Raw genomic sequence first — 18,757 nt, 5'->3', positions numbered from 1 at the left:
CATGACCAAACGGCTACTAAATCTCCTTCCGACTATCACTCTAGAAAAAAAAAAACTCATTTTCTTTTTATTTCTTTTTAAGAATTCTCATCCTTCTTTAATAACGCAAATTAACGTGTAGTATGCTTATCGTCCGAACAATTCTATTAATAAATTAAAAAAGAACAACTATTACATGCAAAATCACAAAAACAAAATTCGAAAATATAGGCAATAGAATACTACTCCCTCCATTTCATTTCAGTTGATCCTTATTGATTTGGCACACTCATTAAAAAAATATTTAATTAAGACTTATTTTACTATAGTAATCCTAGTAATTATGCATTAAAAATATGAATTTAAATATTTATACTTTACATAGTCATTTAATGATAGAAACAATATTGATAAAATATAATAAATTTTTCTTAATTTTAGAACCTGAATAAGTAAAATAAAATAAATATTTTATTAAAAAACCTATTAATATGAAACGGAGGGAGTAGTAATTAATTAATTAAGGAAAATATAGGTATACTGTATTTCCACTCCACTCTATTTCTCTCTCTTAGCTTCTCTTCTCACTCTCCTCTCTCTCTCTCTCTCTCAAACAGCTCCATCTCCATTCTTACGCGATCTCTTCATATATATAACTTTTCTCCAACTCCAATTCTTCATCTTCTCTCTCTCTAGTTTTCTCCGTCTCTCTGAGCGGGGGAACAAGGAAGCTGAGATTTATCTAGGTTTTCATTTGAGCTTGTAGTACCTGTCAGGCCAAATCTGTTTGGGCTCGCTATGTGAAAGCAGATAAAATTTTCAGGTGAAGTTTTGGTGATCTTTGTCTTTGATTTTATTCTAGGAAGTTTTGGATTTTATATATGTTAATTTGTGTTTTTTTTTCTTTTTTGGGCTAGTTTAAGTGCATTGTTAGTGTTTTAGATCTGTGTGGAAAGTCGGTGTTTTTTATTGAGTTGTTATGAATTATGGTGATTGATGTACTACTTGGAAAATTGGAACATTGATTCTAACTATGGATGAGAAATGAGAGGATGATGTAAAAGAGATATGTTATGTATTTATTGGTTTGATGTAAACGCGGGGAGATGGAGAGAAATGATAAAGTAGTGTTTTTTATTGTGAGTTTTGAAGAAGATTGGGTATAAGAGGTTTTGTGCTAATTTGTTTCACTAGTTGTGTTTGGCATGGATGAGCTGAGGAATTTCCGTATCCGGAGAGTTTTCAATCTTTGAAATGGGGAAAAAAAGGAGTAGTAGAAGCAGGATGAGGCCTGAGGGGACTTATTTTTGAGAGACGGAAAAGGCAAATAAAATTTGGTTCCTCCCTTTCAAGAGTGGTGTTAGGACTTATTGGAAAGGAAAAAGAATTGTTGTAAAAAATATTTGAACGGAGGTTCTATCGGAAACAGCGCCTCTAACTTACAGAGGTATGGGTAAGGTTTGCGTACATCCTATGCTCCCCAAATCCTACTTGTTGGATTACACTGGGTATTTTGTTGTTGAACGGAGTTATTTCTTTGAAGTGGATCATGGGTACTATTTCGTGTTGATGGCTGATTAATGTTTAATTGGCTTTCTAGGAAATTTCTTGTAAATTGCTTAGTTATCTGTAAATGATGTGCTTACGCTAACCAATAAGGAGGTGAAAAAAGATTTGATCTTCTCATCGTAGTTCTGCCTGTCCAGATTCTTAACCACTTTGGTCTAATTGATTCCTACATGTTCTTTTTTGGATATACTCACATAAGTATTGGTTGCCATGGCTGTATCATGAAGTTGACTGATTATGTCACTTGTAACTCTGTAAGCATGTCCTTGGTCGTGGTGACGAACAATAACCAATCCTGAAAGATCATTCTAGGGATGCTTAACCACTGCCCTGATCATTCGGGTGGGGGGACACTGCAAGGTGGGTAGTTTATCTGGGATGGATCAACATCGTGCCGGTGTTGGAATATATTTTTATGTAATATTTATCTTCAGATATCTTCATTTCAAATATATGGAGAGTTTGGCATAAGCATTACAGCGACAGATTAAGATTCCATTGTCCCCAAGTAACACATGCTTGTCTTTTTTTGCTTGCAGGTTTATTGTGCAACATAAGGCTGGATATTTGGAAATTATGTTGTAGTTAGCTGTTTATTGATTTTGCTATTCTTTAGCACTAGGAAATATGCCTTCATGGTGGAAATCTTCAAAAGAAGCTAAGAAGAAAGCAACAAAAGAAAGTTTTATTGATACATGGCATCGCAAGTTTAAAAGTCCAGCTGAAGTTAAATCTCCCGGTAAATCAGGAGGTTCTCGAAGGCATAGCAGTGACATTACTTCTGAGAAGGGTTCTCTGTCCCAAGCACAATCAAGAGCATCATCACCTTCCAAACACGTATCAAGATGTCAAAGCTTTGCTGAAAGGCCTCTGGCCCAACCACTACCACTTCCCTGTCTGTGTACAGCAAATGTAGGTAGGTCGGACTCTGGAATCAGTCCTTCAGCAAAGTCCAAAGTAGAAAAGGCCACAAAGCCATCCTTGTTTCTGCCTCTTCCCAAGCCTGCGTGCATCAGGAACAGACTGGAAACTGCAGATACAGATGCAGAGCTTGTCTTTGCATCTATTTCGAGCGAGTGCTCTATTGAGAGTGATGATCCTATTGATTCACGTCAACGTAGTCCACTTGCATCTGATTATGAAACTGGGAGCAGGACTGCTGCTGGTAGCCCTTCCAGGTTAGCAAATGTAGGAAGGTCATGCAGAAGAAAATTGGTCATTTTGGATTCTTTTCTTTCAAAAATCAGCTCTTTCCTTTGGCTTCCCTTAGTTGCTTTGCATTGTGTTTTTTCTTGTAAAAAAATGGGTGCTTTCTTTTGATAACTAATTATAATACCTTGATTGACACATTTCTTTTTCTTGTTGGTTTTGAAGTTTGGTTGTTAAGGATCAATCTGCAGTTGGACAGATTAACTCGAAAGAAACAACAAGACCAATTAGTCTTTCACCAAGTAGAAATGTTTCGTCTGTATCGCCAAAAAGGCGGCCTTTAAGTAGTCATGTGACCAATCTACAGGTCCCTCCTCCTGGAGCCTTTTGCAGTGCTCCTGATAGTTCTATGTCAAGTCCTTCTAGAAGTCCTATGAGAGCTGCTGGAAGTGAGCAAGTTACTGGTTCTACTCTATGGGCCGGAAGGCCTTATCCAGATCTTCCTTCACTTGGATCTGGACATTGTTCAAGCCCAGGGTCTGGTCAGAATTCTGGACATAATTCAATGGGAGGAGATATGTCTGGACAACTGTTTTGGCAGCCTTGTAGAGGAAGTCCGGAATACTCCCCTATTCCTAGTCCTAGGATGACAAGCCCAGGACCTAGCTCAAGAATTCACAGTGGCGCTGTCACACCAATTCATCCTAGGGCTATAGGTGGAGCCTCTGAATTGCAGACTAGTTGGCCTGATGATGGAAGATTGCAAAGTCACCCTTTGCCCCTTCCTCCATTAACAATCTCCAACTCTTTGCCTTTTTCACATTCCAATTCAGTTGCAACATCTCCCTCGGTGCCCCGAAGTCCAGGTAGAGCCGAGAACCTTGCTAGCCCCGGCTCTCGTTGGAAAAAGGGAAAGTTGCTGGGAAGAGGCACATTTGGACACGTTTATGTTGGTTTTAATAGGTAAATTCATTGACCATGGCCTTTTGAAGTATATACAAATCCAACATGTTACTTATGCGTGCACATTGGCATGTCCTATTCAAAGATTGACAGCTTGATGGTTTGTTTAATACCTGGAATTGTCTATTTTGCAGTGATAGCGGTGAAATGTGTGCAATGAAGGAGGTTACATTATTTTCAGATGATGCAAAGTCAAAGGAAAGTGCAAAGCAGTTGGCACAAGTAAGTTTATCCTATAGGAAGCAGTCTATTGAAGGTTTAATGTTTGTAGACTGCTTAGAGCTGTTCATTCTCAAAAAAAGAAAAAATGTTTGTGGACTACTTACAGGAGTTGGTTCATGAGTCATGATATATTCATATGTTTTCATTTTTGAGTATGCTCTTATGTTCAAGTATTTTGCAGGAGATTGCATTGTTAAGCCGATTAAGGCATCCAAACATTGTTCAGTACTACGGTACAGAAACGGTGAGCTTCAAACAAAGTTAGCTGCCTTATCAATTAAGATCTTTATATTTTAATTCAATAATTTGGTCAAAATAGTAGCACTCCGAATTTTAGATCCGATCTGAGTGGGGAATGATTAAAAACCTTATCATATGAGAGCCATGTACTTTTGTTTGCTAAAGTTTGTCATGTTTTTGAGCTGTCATTTCTTCTGAATTATATTTCCTCAAACAGGTTGGCGATAAACTATATATCTACTTGGAATATGTATCGGGCGGGTCCATTTATAAGCTTTTACAAGAATATGGTGCATTTGGAGAAGCAGCGATCCGTAGTTATACTCAACAAATCTTATCAGGGCTTGCATATTTACATGCTAAAAACACAGTGCATAGGTAATAATGTTTTTTTGGGTTAAATAATTTATGTAAAGTATCATTCTTTTAGCAATCTTTACCTGCGTTCGCTGATACAACTCTACTTTTCCGCAGAGATATTAAAGGAGCAAATATTCTTGTTGATCCAAATGGGCGCATAAAGCTAGCAGACTTTGGAATGGCAAAACATGTAAGCTTACACAGAGACTTCTAAGGGCGTTACATTGTTAGATGAACCTCGACTGCTGAATGAAATTATCAATTGGGGATACCAATGTCCTTTTCCCCCTTCCAAATCTGCTTTTTCATCTCAATAATATTGCTGCCGGAATGGAATCTTATTCTAATAATCTGCCTTCTTCCTTTCTTTTGAAGTGGTAATTGATAAATACAGAATTTAATCCATTAAGTAATGCCTTTTGTGTTATTGTCAACCCTGTACCATCTAGTATACTTCTCCCTCTGTAGGTGTGCTCTTCAGGCTGAGACCCATTTCTTTAATTTTTCAATCACAAATTTGCAGATTACAGGTCAATCATGTCCATTATCACTCAAGGGAAGCCCTTACTGGATGGCCCCTGAGGTCAGGATTCGATTTGGGCAGCATTTAAAAGTTTTTTGTGTGCCCTGCTTACTTATAGCTTGACTCCAAAGTGCCTCTTTGCTGCTGTTTCAGGTTATAAAGAATTCTAGTGGCTGCAACCTTGCGGTTGATATATGGAGTCTTGGATGCACCGTCTTAGAAATGGCTACATCAAAGCCTCCTTGGAGCCAGTATGAAGGGGTGAGTAATTTGGTTGAGAGACCATTATTTGAGCATTTCCTGCTTGGTTTTCTTTCTGCAATTTTTGTGTAGATTAATGTTTAGCCATAATTTGGCTTGAGATTGCAAGTTGTGCAATGCCAGTTCATTCCCTTGACTTATAATATGTGGTGTTTGATGTCTTCTGGCTCGAAGGTTGCAGCTATGTTTAAGATTGGAAATAGTAAAGAGCTCCCAGCTATACCAGAACAGCTCTCAGATGAAGCAAAAGATTTTGTGAGGAAGTGCTTGCAGCGTGAGCCCCGTCATCGTCCTACTGCTGCTCAGCTATTGGAGCATCCTTTTGTGAAGAATGCTGCAACTCTGGAGAAGCCAAATGTTTCTCCTGCACCTTTGGATCCTCCATGTGCAGGAGCAAATGGCGTAAAATCTCTGGTATGCTTCTGTTTGTATAGGTCTTCTTTTCTCTCTGTTGTTAAGACATTGGAAGTCCTTTTTCTTTCTTTTCATAAACAAGAAGGCTGTGCTGATGCTACTGATAAAAGTACACTGGCACATTATTCTTCTGTATCCATAAAATGATTTTGGATCAGCAAGTAGTTTTGTCAAAATTAACTGATTGGTTACATATATCCAAGAACGGGGCTTTGTTTATTAGAAATCTGTTGATTCATATATTCCTAAGGTTTTTTCCTGGTTAAGATTGGTTCAAGTATATCTGAAGCTCATACAGTACCAGCGCAAATGTCGGTAATAATGTACTGGAATATGTAAATTCAGTTCTATGACCTTGCCGCATATGATTCACGGAGTGGTTAGTTCTAAAAATGGCTCGTTTCTTCCGGAGAAGTAAATATATATAACTGATGTAAATATGGTCAAGGTTTTATATTGTTTGACGTGTTATATATAATTTGTGTACTGGAGTTTGTAGCTTATTCTCAATAGTTCCTGGCTAGGGTTAGGGATGGGTTCTTACTATAAACAACATACCCAGTGTGGTTGCACAAGGGGGTTCTCGGGAATGGGTTTTTACTATAATGGACATATTTTTCTACATCAAGTAGTTCCCCTTATCGTTTTTTACTTGTTTGGAGCTGCGAGATTTTTCCTTTTTTGATATGAATCTTTTAACTATCAGAAATACTTAAAAAGAGTCAAAAGGAAATTACCAAGACAAGTTCATTCCAAAAAAGGAACCTTAAGAAACTTTCCACTAGCTGACAAGTAGTATTGAGTTCTGTCCTGTGGCTTAAAGCTGCTTCTTTTCATGAAATTAAGGAGCTAGATTTATTTGGATGGCCAAGTAAACTTTAAGTTTAGTCATGCTGATATCATCCTCCCGGTAAGGATTGGAGTAGGAATAGGAATAGTATATAGAATCCTAGTTGGAAAAGGATTTTAATGTAGTTCCTACTCGAAAAAGGATTGGAATTTAGTGTCTATATAATAGGGTTCCTTGTAATAATGTAATAACATCAATTCAATAGTATTCTTCTCTTATATTTCCTCACATGGTATCAGAGCAAGACCCATCTCACTCAATGTTGGGCCGCCAAATTAAAAAATTGCCCACGCATTAGATATCCAGTCTTGGGCGTTAGGTGGGATGTTGAAGATTGAAAAAAGTCCCCACATTGGTGGTTAATGAGATGGGTGGTCTCTTTACAAGGCTTGGGCAATCCTCCTCCCTTTGAGCTAGCTTTCGGGGTGTGAGGTAGCCCCAAGACCTAATTTTACATGGTATTAGAGCCAGGCCCATTCCAATTCTTTGTTCACCGATATTGTGCCCACATATTATACTGTCCACACTCCATATAATGAGGCCTGGCCGTGCAGGGGAGTGTTAGAAGTCTCACATCGGAAAAGGAATGGGTAATTGGTCTCCTTATATGGACTTGGAGAATCCCCTTCCTTCATGAGCTAGCTTTTTGGTTGAGTTAGGCCAAAGACATAATTTTGCACTCCCTTTTTCTCCACCCTGTTTTAAATTGAAAGCAAAGAGGGTAACATGATATCTGTGTATGTGCCTTCTTATAAGCATTCATGTTTCTCATGTTAGAATGCCATCTTTTTCGTCTTTGCTTTCTTTGAAGGTGCAATTTGCTTGCCCTGATGTCATTTATAGTATTCAGCTTCAAGTGAGTTGCGTGAGCTTAGTTCTTGTTAGCTTCTTGGTCTTAACATAATAAGAAACTTCACCCCTTGGAGTAAAGAAAGTCTAAGTGAACTACTACCACTTAAAAAAAAGGAAGAGAAATGGACTTGCTTTTAGCTTCTTGATTCATTACAGGGTAAGCAGGGAAGATCTGATGAGTAACTTATTAGTTCATCCAAAACCCAGTAGCTTTAATCAAACCCTATAAATATGTTTAGATATCCACTAAATAGTTGCAACTAATAGATTTTGAATGCAGTAAATCAAATGGGCTGTGGTAGAATCCCGAACTCAAACCCAAAATGTTCAAATCCTGGATCCGCTCTGAGAGAAGTGAACTTTTATGGTTAAAAAGATGAAAATTGACTAGTTTTGATAGCTCTGAATTCGGAAACAAGAAGTTCTGGTCCAGGAGGATAATATCAACCACTTAAAGGAGATTTAGACGGAGAATGCTCATGGTGCTGGATATCTGAGATGGCGATGCATATTTTAATGCTGTCACTATCTAGATGTATTATTAACTATTCATATCTTTGTTCTAGCACCAGTATGGAGCATGTCTTCTTCATTAGTCCCGTCTTGGAATATCTAAAAGAGATGGGACTAAAGCACATCCCCTATAGAAAGGGAGAGCAAAAGATTAATTACTACTCCCTCGGTCCCAATTTATGTGACTCATTTTCCTTTGTCAGTCCCAAAAAGAATGACGCATTTCTATAGTAACAATTTAACTTTAAAGTGTCTATTTTATAGCCACACAAACACCTATGACTTATTTTATACCACAAGTTTCAAAAGTCTTTATTTCTTTCTTAAACTCTGTGTCAAGTCAAACTAACTCATACTCCCTCCGTCTCAAATTACTTGCATGTTTGCTAAAAGATTTCGTCTCAAAATAGTTGGCATATTTAAGAATTCAAGAGATAATTAAGCATTTTCCTCCAACTATACCTATATTATTGGAAGAAGATTCATCTAATCAAAGATTAAGGGCCTGTTTGGCCATGAGACTCTTTTCACTTTTTCGGTAAAGTTTTTCACTTTGCTTTTTCGGTAGAGCGAAAACAAGACAAAGATGTTTTTCACTTTATGCCAAATACAACTCCAAGTTGATGTTTGGCCACGAAAATTTCAAATACAACTAGGAGTTGTATTTGGAGAAGTGAAAACAAGACAAAGATGTTTTCACTTTTTTCCATCTTCTTTCTCTCACAAAAATTCAAAAACAACTTCAAATATATTCATGGACAAACACAATTCCAACTCCAACTTCAGCTCAAACTTTAAAATTTTTAGTTTTCATGGCCAAACTCCCACTAAATAAGGTTATATTAGTCAATTTGCAACCCTTATCAATTTCTCCTTAAGAGTTGCGCAAAAAGCAAACATGCCAAGTAATATTGCAGTAGAATTGTAATTCCAAGCAAAAAATTTGCAGTAGGACGTAATAAACATTATAGATCTCCATCTTGGACTTCTGTGGCATGGCTTAATCTTACCGGTGTGTTCTTTATGAATCTTAGGGCATTGGACAGGCAAGGAATATCCCTACATCAGAATCAGAAAGACTTGCAATCCACTCATCCAGAGTGTCAAAATCTAATTTTCACTGCAGGTCCTTTCTCTTGATCATTTTATATTTCTTGAATTCTCTAATTTTTAATTGAGAAGCTTGCATAAGAGAGCAGTTGCTATTCCAATTTTTATTCTGAATGTACTAGAGAATAATGTATTCGATATTTTGTGATCACTGATATTCTTCTGTGATCTCCAGTGACATCCACATTGCAAGAAACATATCATGCCCTGTCTCGCCAATCGGTAGCCCTCTTTTACATCCAAGGTCACCTCAACACCTAAATGGGAGGCTGTCTCCATCACCAATATCAAGTCCTATCACCATGTCTGGCTCATCAACACCACTCTCTGGAGGGACTGGTGCTATTCCATTTCATCACCTTAATCAGTCAGTTTACTTACTGGAGGCAGCACCACTTCCACAGAGCCCGTATATGAATGGCACTTCTTACTGGGATCCTGATGTTTTACGAGGGCCACCATCAGGATCTCATGCTTTCCGGGAATTGGCATCCTCTCAAAATGATGCTCTTGGAAAGCAATTCGGAAGGCCAGGAGAGCTTTATGATGGGCAGTCGGTGCTGGCCAATCGGGTGTCTCAGCAACTCTTAAGGGATCATGTGAAATTGGTTCCTTCTCTAGATCTAAACCCTTGCCCTCCTTTGGAAGCTCGCACAGGCGAAGCATGATTTTTTTTTTTTGTCGGATGCAACATTCACGGGAAACTTTACAGTTTCATTGTTTACTATCACTGTATCTTGGTAACTTTGAAGGAAGCTGATTTGCACAATAAGGATCCACCGGGGGAACTACGAAATAAAACAGCATCTTGAGCAAAACTTTATCCATTGATGATATCAATCAGCTGATCTTATTACCTCCGCCCACGTCTAGTGTCACAAAGATGAAGCTTACTACCCAGTGAATCTTTTGACATCCTTGTTGTAGCATTTGTGGACAGTGAAGCAGTTTGTAAAATGTTAAAGAGTGCCTAAGATCGGGATTTGGTAACCGAATCGGAGCCTTGAAAGAAGTCATTTGCTCGTGGAAGCTTAGCTTCAAATGATTCAATGTATAGCTGATCCTTCAACATGACATTTGTGGTACCAAACTTGTATATTTATCCTGTCCCATAGAAGAGAGAACAAAAGAAGCAAGCGTGGAAATTAAATAGGATTAGGGCCCTTCATCTTCCTCCTCTTCTCCCCTTCTGGGGCAGGAGGTTGGGGTTGCTGTACAGTAACAATGAACTGAAAATATTGCTGATTAAACAAAATCAGAGATGACAGCACATTTCTTATCAAGATTTTGTCTTTGACTGCTAACGGTGTCACTCCTTTGTATTTGGGACTGCTAAACTTGAGCCGAGGGTCTTTGGAGATGGCTCTCTACCTCCACGAGGCAGTAGTAAGGTCTGCGTACACTATATTCTTATCCTCTGGACCTCAGAATTTCACTGTGTTGTTGACTGCTACTGGGGTCTAACTGGGTCAAACTTCAAGTATGTCGTAATTTAAAAGTCGTTTAAATGTGTGGTCAAGTCAAGAGTTGTCAACTAGATTAAGCTGGCCAAGTCAAGTGCCATGGATACACCATTAGACATGGTGGCAGGCCATGCTGGTCACCTGGTGCAAGTCACAGTTCTATTCTATGCAGACTACAAGTATGGTATTTGAGTGTACACGGGTAAAGGCAAATTCACTATGGGTCCTCTAAAATTCCTTACTATCACTCCCTCAATGCCCTTTCAAGTGATATTTGACTTTTTAGAAATCAAGAAGGTATTGCATTTGTCTTCAAAATTACCATTATCTAACAAATGTTGGAACAAATTTCTAAAAACTAGTTTACATTTTCTTATGCACATATTAAAGGGCCTTTCAGTAAGATAACCACTTCACTAATAGTCTAATACTATTAAGTGACTTCTTTAGTGGGTTTCAAATCATTAAAAAGAGAATATATGTTCGCAATGCACACCATGGGATGAGCTCAAGGCCTTGGTTTCAGATTGCCAGTGTTACAAAACCACAAGATACACAGCACAGAATAAAAGGACCCTCTTTACACAAAGGGCAAGGGTCCACTGTGCTAGTCAACTAAACTCATGGTAAAGTCCCACAATCTTTTTGCCAATTCAGCATCGTTAGCTTGGGGGCTCGTCTCAGCTGTATTGCAGTCCGCAAAATATTTGCCACTTACACCTTTAACATCAGTATGCAAAGCCACATAGCATGTTGTTGCAGCTCCCTGAAACCACTTTCACGTCAGCAAATAGATAAATAGACTTATGCAGACAACATTTTTTGCCTACGAAACTGAAAGAGGTGCATCAACGGAATAGCCAAAAGTAAGGACTATTTATGTTTATTCTCGTCTCCACATCTCTTTGGCTTCTGAAACTTCAATTCATCATAACCTATTCATACGTGTCTAAGAGATCTCATTCCCTCGGCCCTCACAGTCACAAAGTCCAAAGTGTAATTTGCTAGCTGCTTTCATAAGATCGCAAAATTGAAGCTATAACAGTATAAGCAGAGAAAAGAAAGGACCGACGAAGGTACTCTACTTTCTAAAAAAAAGAAAAAAGGATGATAAAACTCACTACTCATTGATAATCTTCAGAAGAAGGGTTCGTTGCATAACATCTGGAGTTATAGTCTTAATCCAACCAGACGGTTTGTTCCAGGAAAAGTAATATGATCCATGAATCATGATTTCAATGATAAATTCAAGTTCTAGAAATCACATATCTTTAGATGTCTCATTTCGCAGATTTCCATTGCCCTTGTGCATTTGTTAAAGATTCTTCTGGCTACAGTCTAAAACAAAAGATATTAATAGGACTACAATTACCTGCTGCACATTTTTCATCACATGCTTGCCAATGACATTAACAATGCCTGCATCACATCGAAAAGGGCAGTGGATTAAGCATTCAAAGCCATTGTTTATAAAAGTCATAAACAAAATAGCAGATATCCAGTTAGTTTTCTGTAATGATATACATCTTGATTATATTTCTCTAAAATTGTATATCCGTCGAATTTGGAAAGGCGAAAATGTGTTTTCATCATCCATCAGCTACCAGGACTAACATGGTACCTTATAAGTTGATACTTGGTTGCACTGCAACTATGGAAAATCAGCAAGGTACTCTATTTTTTTTTTAATTTTCTTTTGACCAAGATACCAAGAAACAGTAAGGTACTCTAAAGGGGGAAACTTTCTAGTTAAAAGATAAATGAAAATTATTGCCCTGCACTATATTTAATTCATAAAATTCATTTCTTAGTACTTATTGGTTACTTACAGTGGAGAACCCGGAGTACATCATGGCACAAAAGATCTGAGAGACGATCCTATATTAATTTCAGAATCCCCTCGAAGAGCATTTTTGAGCAGTAATAAGATAGATGAAAGATAAATAAGCATGCAGTCAACATCAAGAGCTTATAAAAAGGAAATGACTCGATCATCTAGCTTCCATCAAATGTAAGTACCAAGTTCACGAATCACAAGCGTTAGTAAAGAACAAGACATAAGCAACACATTCTCAGAACCACTGAGAAGACCCAAGATGGACAGTTTTACAAGGGTTTCAAATCATATTTGGCTCATTAGATGCTTACAAGCTCAAGGGAGCGTCATCTGGCTGGTGTGGATCATTCTTACACCAGCAAACTTAAACTTAATTCCTCACCTATAAAGTCATGAAGCAACAGCACAATGCAAGAAATCAAGAGTATACCATCCAGTTGAGCTTTATAGGTAGCACCCATGCAGAGATAGGCAGAACACATGACTCAGAAGTCAAAGAGATTACCACTGATAATGCTGTGCTGACGGAAAAGGTTGGAGGCAATGGCTCCTGGATGAACCGAATTCGCCGTAATCTCCATGCCCTCACCCTTTTTCAAGAAAATGACCACATTATTTTTCCTTGAGTAAATGTCCACATTATTATCTTAAAATGGATAATGAGCTTATCGTCTACATATACTAGAAACCATTGTGAAGCAAGGTACCAAAAGGTTCTGTAAGCTCGGTAATATTAGTTAAAGAGATGATTTAATATAACTACTTCACGACTATCAGAAAAGAGGAGGGAGCAACTTATGCCAATGTTTATTCTAAGAGTACGGGACTTTATTGTTTGTAAGATCAAATGCAACTCAAAAAGTGGAGAATGCAATATCATATTCACAGGCACTGTAATGGAGTGATGATTCCCCGAAAACATTTGTAGCAAATGCTGAAATTTATAGGTTTTGTTTTAAGTATTTGTTTAGCAGCAAGTACAAAGAAACACTTCTACCATAAAGGTATGCCACTTACATTCCTCAGTGTACTCCAGGAAATATCTACAGTTGAGGAGGTTCCAGTTTTCATGGTAAATCTATTTGCAGTTACTAGGTCAGGGATGATTATCTCAAATTTGACATATTTAAATGGCATACCTGTATAGTCTGGTAGAATACTTTTACAAAATGTATCAGAAAAATTCTATCTTCAAACACGTTAAACTGTTTGCTTGATCAGAGTGTACCTTCAGATGTTTAGCAAGTTCATTAGCATGTAGCACATTAGCAAGCTTTGACTGACCATATGCGGACAGACCATTATACCTGAGGATCATTCGTCCACATAAGACAAAGCCCTTTGACAACCTTTTCTAGACATAAGCACATTTCATCTATTTTCAGGAAACAATATAAATAATTACTCCGTATGACTGGCACATAAATGATCAATTACTTTGGCTAAAACATATTTGTCCCTCCCAGCACTGAGAACTGGGGACAATTATTTTCCAAAATTTTAAATTTGTGTAGGGAATAAAAATTTTCTAATAGTCAGGGAAGTAGCACAGTTATAATATTGTTTTTCATTCCAACATGGTCAATCATAAGACAAGAAGGAAATTAGGGCCTGTTTCTCACAGATGCTCAGTCCTAATGAGAGAAAAGATTGGGAGAATCGTAAAGATAAATTCCTTGAGCTTAGTTCTTTACTATACTTTGTGCAGTGTATAATCTTCCCCATTGAGGGACACTAATAGATACACTAGCCAAATTTTTACGAAAGAAATCAACGACTCCACAACTAAGAATTAGCACTCAAAGATATATCAGACTATAGCATGTTCACCCTGATTGATCATTAATCTTGTCAAACCGAATCCCTTCATGGTAAGAAAATTTGTGGCGACGTGAGGAGACATTAACAATCCTCCCTTCTTTTTTACTCTGACAAGCCGTTCTTTTCATGGTGTCCAGCAGTAACTTTGTCAAAAGGAAGTGGCCTGGAATAAAATGTTCTCTGTGAATCATCCTTTAAGAGTGATGCAATTTGACTTCAATCTCACCAAAAACATAATTTGCACACACAAGATGTTATTAAGTTATGCAGAAATCTAAAAATATAGAACCTTACCAAATGAAGGAGGACTATGACAATAAACGATTAGCATTCAACACTAACAGCACCAACTGGGATGCCACATTAAATATTACTTAACTACAAATGTCATAAAGTTATGCAAAAATCTAGGAACACACAACCTCACAAACTAAGGACTATGAACTCTAAAGACAAGGGAGTAACAATGTGAACATAAACTGTGCCAATTTGGCTTTAACACAAGGTAATCATCCAAGTTAAGCAAACAATGAACTGACCATCACATTTGGTCTAACAAGCAGGACATAGGATGTTACACGATAACCACTTAAACAAGAAAAATGACCTCATAATTCTAGTGTTAAGGTCCAAGGGTGAAATATTTGTCTTAACCTATCATCCTATCATCTCCATAGAAAACACTCAGTCCTATTTCATTTTCATTGACTAGTTCGTTTCACTGTTAAGTAGTAGGAAATGTCGTATATCTTACCAACATGGTTTGTTGCAAATTGCAGCTCAATATTATCCTTGGAAAGTGTGAATGGGGTTGCCATGATTCCTGCATTGTTTCTTAGATAGCAATTAATTAGTTACTTTTGTGCTCGTGAGTCAGCGTAAAAGCAAGTTAAAACACAAGTACCATGAATATGAATGCAAGTTCTGTTCATCCTAATGGCGGTGGAAGGAAGGCTCAAATAATATTACCTTAGTTTATTTACCAGAAACACTGAACTTCACCATATCAGCAACCAAACTTGAATAGCCTTGGATTCAGTCTGTCGCCTTTTTAAGTATTATAAAGTAAAAAGGACATGCAACTATTATTACCTATGATCGAATTATCCCTTCTTGAGCCAATTAAAATAATAATTAGGGGTTGTCGATAGAAGTGAACTAATTTCTAATATCAAAGACTGATGTCAGAAATTAGTATCACTGATTACATTAAATTTCTAAGTTTCAATAATTTTATTCTTGTATTGTCTGAATCTTGTGATGGAACATGAAAGAGAGCCTGAAACTGTCCAAAAGGTCGCATTACATCGTACATAATAATATAAATTGCTCATTTTTAAAAAACAGAATGTTAATTTTGTATTGTCTGAATCGTGGAGTATGATTGAAATATGAAAGAGTGATCTTCATAGTTATATTGACACCATAGCGAAAAACCTATCACATGTACAGCAGAGAAGGAAAACTCCGGAGATAAACCAAATAAGTGCAATATGTCACATTCAAATAAGGAATTACAATTCATCAAAGATGCTTCCTACAATATTTATTGATTCAAACAACAGCAACAACATACTCAGTGTAGCCCACAAAGTGAGGTCTGGGGAGGGTAGACCTTAACCTTACCCCTCCTTGGAGGTAGAGAGGCTGTTTCTGATAGACCCTCACCTCAAGAAAATGTATAGTCCAATGTAATAAAGAAGAGAAATAGCGGAAACGAAGAAGTTATGGTAAAATATTATTGATAACTTGACAAATCATCCTAAACAGTAATCATAGCAAGATGATCGAAGTACAAAAAAAAATAGCTAGTAAACGAACTCAAAGGACAAGAAACTACAAGAGTAATATTGTGACCAGTAGTATGGAATGATAAGCAAGACAATACTTAACTATCTAACTAACCTTATACCCCACTTCGTGTCCTCCATAACCTCCTATCTGAGGTCACGTCCGAGATAAGTTGAAGCTGCATCATGTTCTAGCTAATATTTATAGACTCACCTATTCAATTTAGTCTAACGTTTAGTTGCTTTGACTTAGAATTTGTATAGAATATATTTTAAAGCTTAATGTATTAGTAATCTCATTTCTACACTTTTCTAATCACTCAAGACATTCTATGTCAACTTTTAGATTAGGTTACCTAATAACATAGGCCTGGAGCACGCAGTGTTTGAGAACGAACAAATAACAACCTTTAGCTAACCTTGACGTCTTTTTAACTTCTTAACTTTTTCTTTTTACATTGTTTACAGAAATACATATATAGTTTATGCCTGGCCACCACACCTTTTACGAGAACTTAGGGATAGAATTGTGCATAAGACTCATAGCGGATATGTGTACTTTCTCTAGTACAGGATTCTCGTTTTTGGAGACTTCAAATTAAACACGGTGATTTAACCCTCTCAGCATCTGTAGTTAGCATACTTCCACCCTGACCTATTACTGTCTCCTAGTTGAACTAGTGAAGAGGTCATAGTATCCTATGAAGTACGCCTAATACGGCTTAATTAACTTTAAATCATGAAAAGAAAGCACACTTAGAAATACTAGAAATTGTTCTGCTATGAATTTTCATGGAAGAGTATAGAAGACAACTAAAGCAAGAGAAGTCTACCGTAATCCATTTTCATCTTACATAAGCAGGTTTAGAGGAAGGCCTAAAGAATTGTAATTTGATGCAAAATTCCTCACTGATGAAAGCGAACTGAGATCCAACTCCAAGGCATCAATTTTAGCTTGCGGTACATCTTTAATTATTGCCTCTTTAACCTGTTTTCCAGCAGAGATATTCCTGACTCCCATAATTACATGCACACCTCGCAATGTAAGAACACGTGCAGTTTCCGCACCAATTCCACTTGATGCTCCTGTTTACCGGGATGGATGTAAAAGTGTATAAATAGTAGCACGTCTCCACAAAGACAGAGAGCACTGACAAACTGTCATTTTCAAATACTACAACATCTATGCCTCAATCCCAAACCAGTTGAATTGTTGAGGTGAGATAAATGAATCCTTCATACACATTCTGGTCTATTTGGATTCTTTTCATTCCATAGGATCATATAAAATTCGTGCAAATTAACAAGTCTAGTTCTTCTTTATGGCATACACAACTGAGGAAGTATAGGATACATGCATTTTCGCTAAAGGGTTCCAAATATGAAGAAGTAAATTTACTAAGAAGTCGAAAGGGTTCAACATTTGCTTATATATCACTAAAATTATATAATTTTCCACTGAAGGGGATGCGAATCGAATGAACCCCTCGGCCCTATCTAACTCCACCCTGGGATACATGAATTCATTTCAAAAGGAATTTAGATGCCAACAGGGATGACATGTGTGAAGGCTTCATGGCAAATTACATTGTGTAGGCTGGTGAAGTAATCTTTTTTTTTAAATGTATATATACTATGTGTTGAATCCCCTTAATTTCTTGGTACGTTGACACCACTAATCCCAGTTCCTATTATGAGTGGCCTGAAGAGTTGAGGCAAAAATTGCACCTTTTGCCTTAATTCTGATTCATCAAGAAAACCAGAAATCAGAATTGCATTAATGCAAAATCTATTATAATACTAAACCAAGAAACTATAGAAAAAATATTACTAATAAAAATTGGGCAGGTAAAATTCACTATTTGAAATTAAGAGATAGTAACCTGTAACAATGGCAGTAAGAGCAGAGCCATCAATTCCATGGGTAACTTCTTCAGCAGTTGAGTTTGCTGAGAATCCAGAAGGACCCTTTTTGCTAAAAACCCACATTATTCACACACACACACATATATATATATGCTGCTGCTGCGTCCTCCTTCTTTCTCAAAGCTACAACTCTTTGGCCTCTATTTACCTTTCTTTTGTTTTTCCTTTTGGTTATTTTTCAAAGGAGAAGGGCTAAATATGTCCTCAACTGGGAAATAGTTAATATTGCCCGAAAATCTTTTTCCTTCCCAACTTTATCTAAAAAAAAAAAAAAAACAAACTCCCTCTCAAATTTGAACAATAATCATATTTCTTTTTTATTCTAATTAAATTTTTAAAATATTTATTATATCTTGCCATCATTAATTTTTTTTATACTTCTTTAAATCATCATATTTTTATTTTTTAAAAATTCATACAAATTTTTTTTTATAAAAATATGAATATTATTTTCTGGGCGAAAAAAGTTTATGAAATCAAGAGAATTGTATATAGATTAGGGGTTTTGCTGTTAAAGAAATAAAGGTTTTTTTCTGGATAAGAAGATGTATAGAGATTAAGATTTTTTCCTTGAAAAAAAATTTAGCTCAAAAGTTTTGTTTTTTTTGGTTATTTGTGAGCAAAAATCAATTGTCTTTATCTATTAGTGTATTTATCACGTAACCCGCGTATAGAATATATATATGTATTTCAGTTTTTTTTTATGATTTTCTAAAAAAGTGCTTAATAGGTACACTTTATGAGAGATTCAGGGGTTTAATAAGATCGTGACTTAATTGAGGTGCCAACATGAAAAAATTCAACAAATTCAGGGGGCCCATGCATGTATTCCGTCTTAAGAAAATTTGCATAAAAATGCATCCAACAATGTTACCTTACAAAATATAGCCCACTGTAGATTACATTACTAAAAAT

General features: G+C 36.8%; 2 protein-coding genes across 3 annotated transcripts; one reads left to right on the top strand and one right to left on the bottom strand.

Annotated features, from left to right (window-relative positions):
- Nucleotides 1–503: 503 nt before the first annotated feature.
- Nucleotides 504–10,288, top strand: LOC107863244 (mitogen-activated protein kinase kinase kinase YODA). 2 transcript variants are annotated; one of them, XM_016709075.2, is made up of 12 exons: nucleotides 504–802; nucleotides 2,088–2,726; nucleotides 2,923–3,660; nucleotides 3,795–3,882; nucleotides 4,064–4,126; nucleotides 4,340–4,500; nucleotides 4,597–4,672; nucleotides 5,006–5,065; nucleotides 5,159–5,266; nucleotides 5,441–5,680; nucleotides 8,930–9,021; nucleotides 9,181–10,288. In XM_016709075.2, the coding sequence occupies exons 2-12, from the start codon at nucleotides 2,176–2,178 to the stop codon at nucleotides 9,671–9,673; spliced, it is 2,670 nt and encodes an 889-aa protein (XP_016564561.1). In that variant the 5' UTR covers nucleotides 504–802; nucleotides 2,088–2,175; the 3' UTR covers nucleotides 9,674–10,288. The 2 variants fall into 2 exon arrangements, with proteins under 2 accessions (XP_016564561.1, XP_047265343.1); XM_047409387.1 differs by lacking the exon at nucleotides 504–802 and adding an exon at nucleotides 1,808–1,908.
- Nucleotides 10,289–10,868: 580 nt separating this feature from the next.
- LOC107863245 (short-chain dehydrogenase TIC 32, chloroplastic) lies at nucleotides 10,869–18,068 on the bottom strand. The gene is made up of 8 exons (XM_016709076.2): nucleotides 17,800–18,068; nucleotides 16,771–17,002; nucleotides 14,881–14,960; nucleotides 14,136–14,289; nucleotides 13,534–13,612; nucleotides 12,811–12,895; nucleotides 11,841–11,887; nucleotides 10,869–11,234 (listed from the first exon to the last, which is right to left on the bottom strand). The coding sequence occupies exons 1-8, from the start codon at nucleotides 17,903–17,905 to the stop codon at nucleotides 11,076–11,078; spliced, it is 942 nt and encodes a 313-aa protein (XP_016564562.1). The 5' UTR covers nucleotides 17,906–18,068; the 3' UTR covers nucleotides 10,869–11,075.
- Nucleotides 18,069–18,757: the final 689 nt, after the last annotated feature.

The sequence above is a fragment of the Capsicum annuum genome, chromosome 3 (assembly GCF_002878395.1).
Source record: "Capsicum annuum cultivar UCD-10X-F1 chromosome 3, UCD10Xv1.1, whole genome shotgun sequence".
NCBI classification, from domain to species: Eukaryota; Viridiplantae; Streptophyta; class Magnoliopsida; order Solanales; family Solanaceae; genus Capsicum; species Capsicum annuum.
This window is presented reverse-complemented; position numbering and strand designations above follow the sequence as displayed.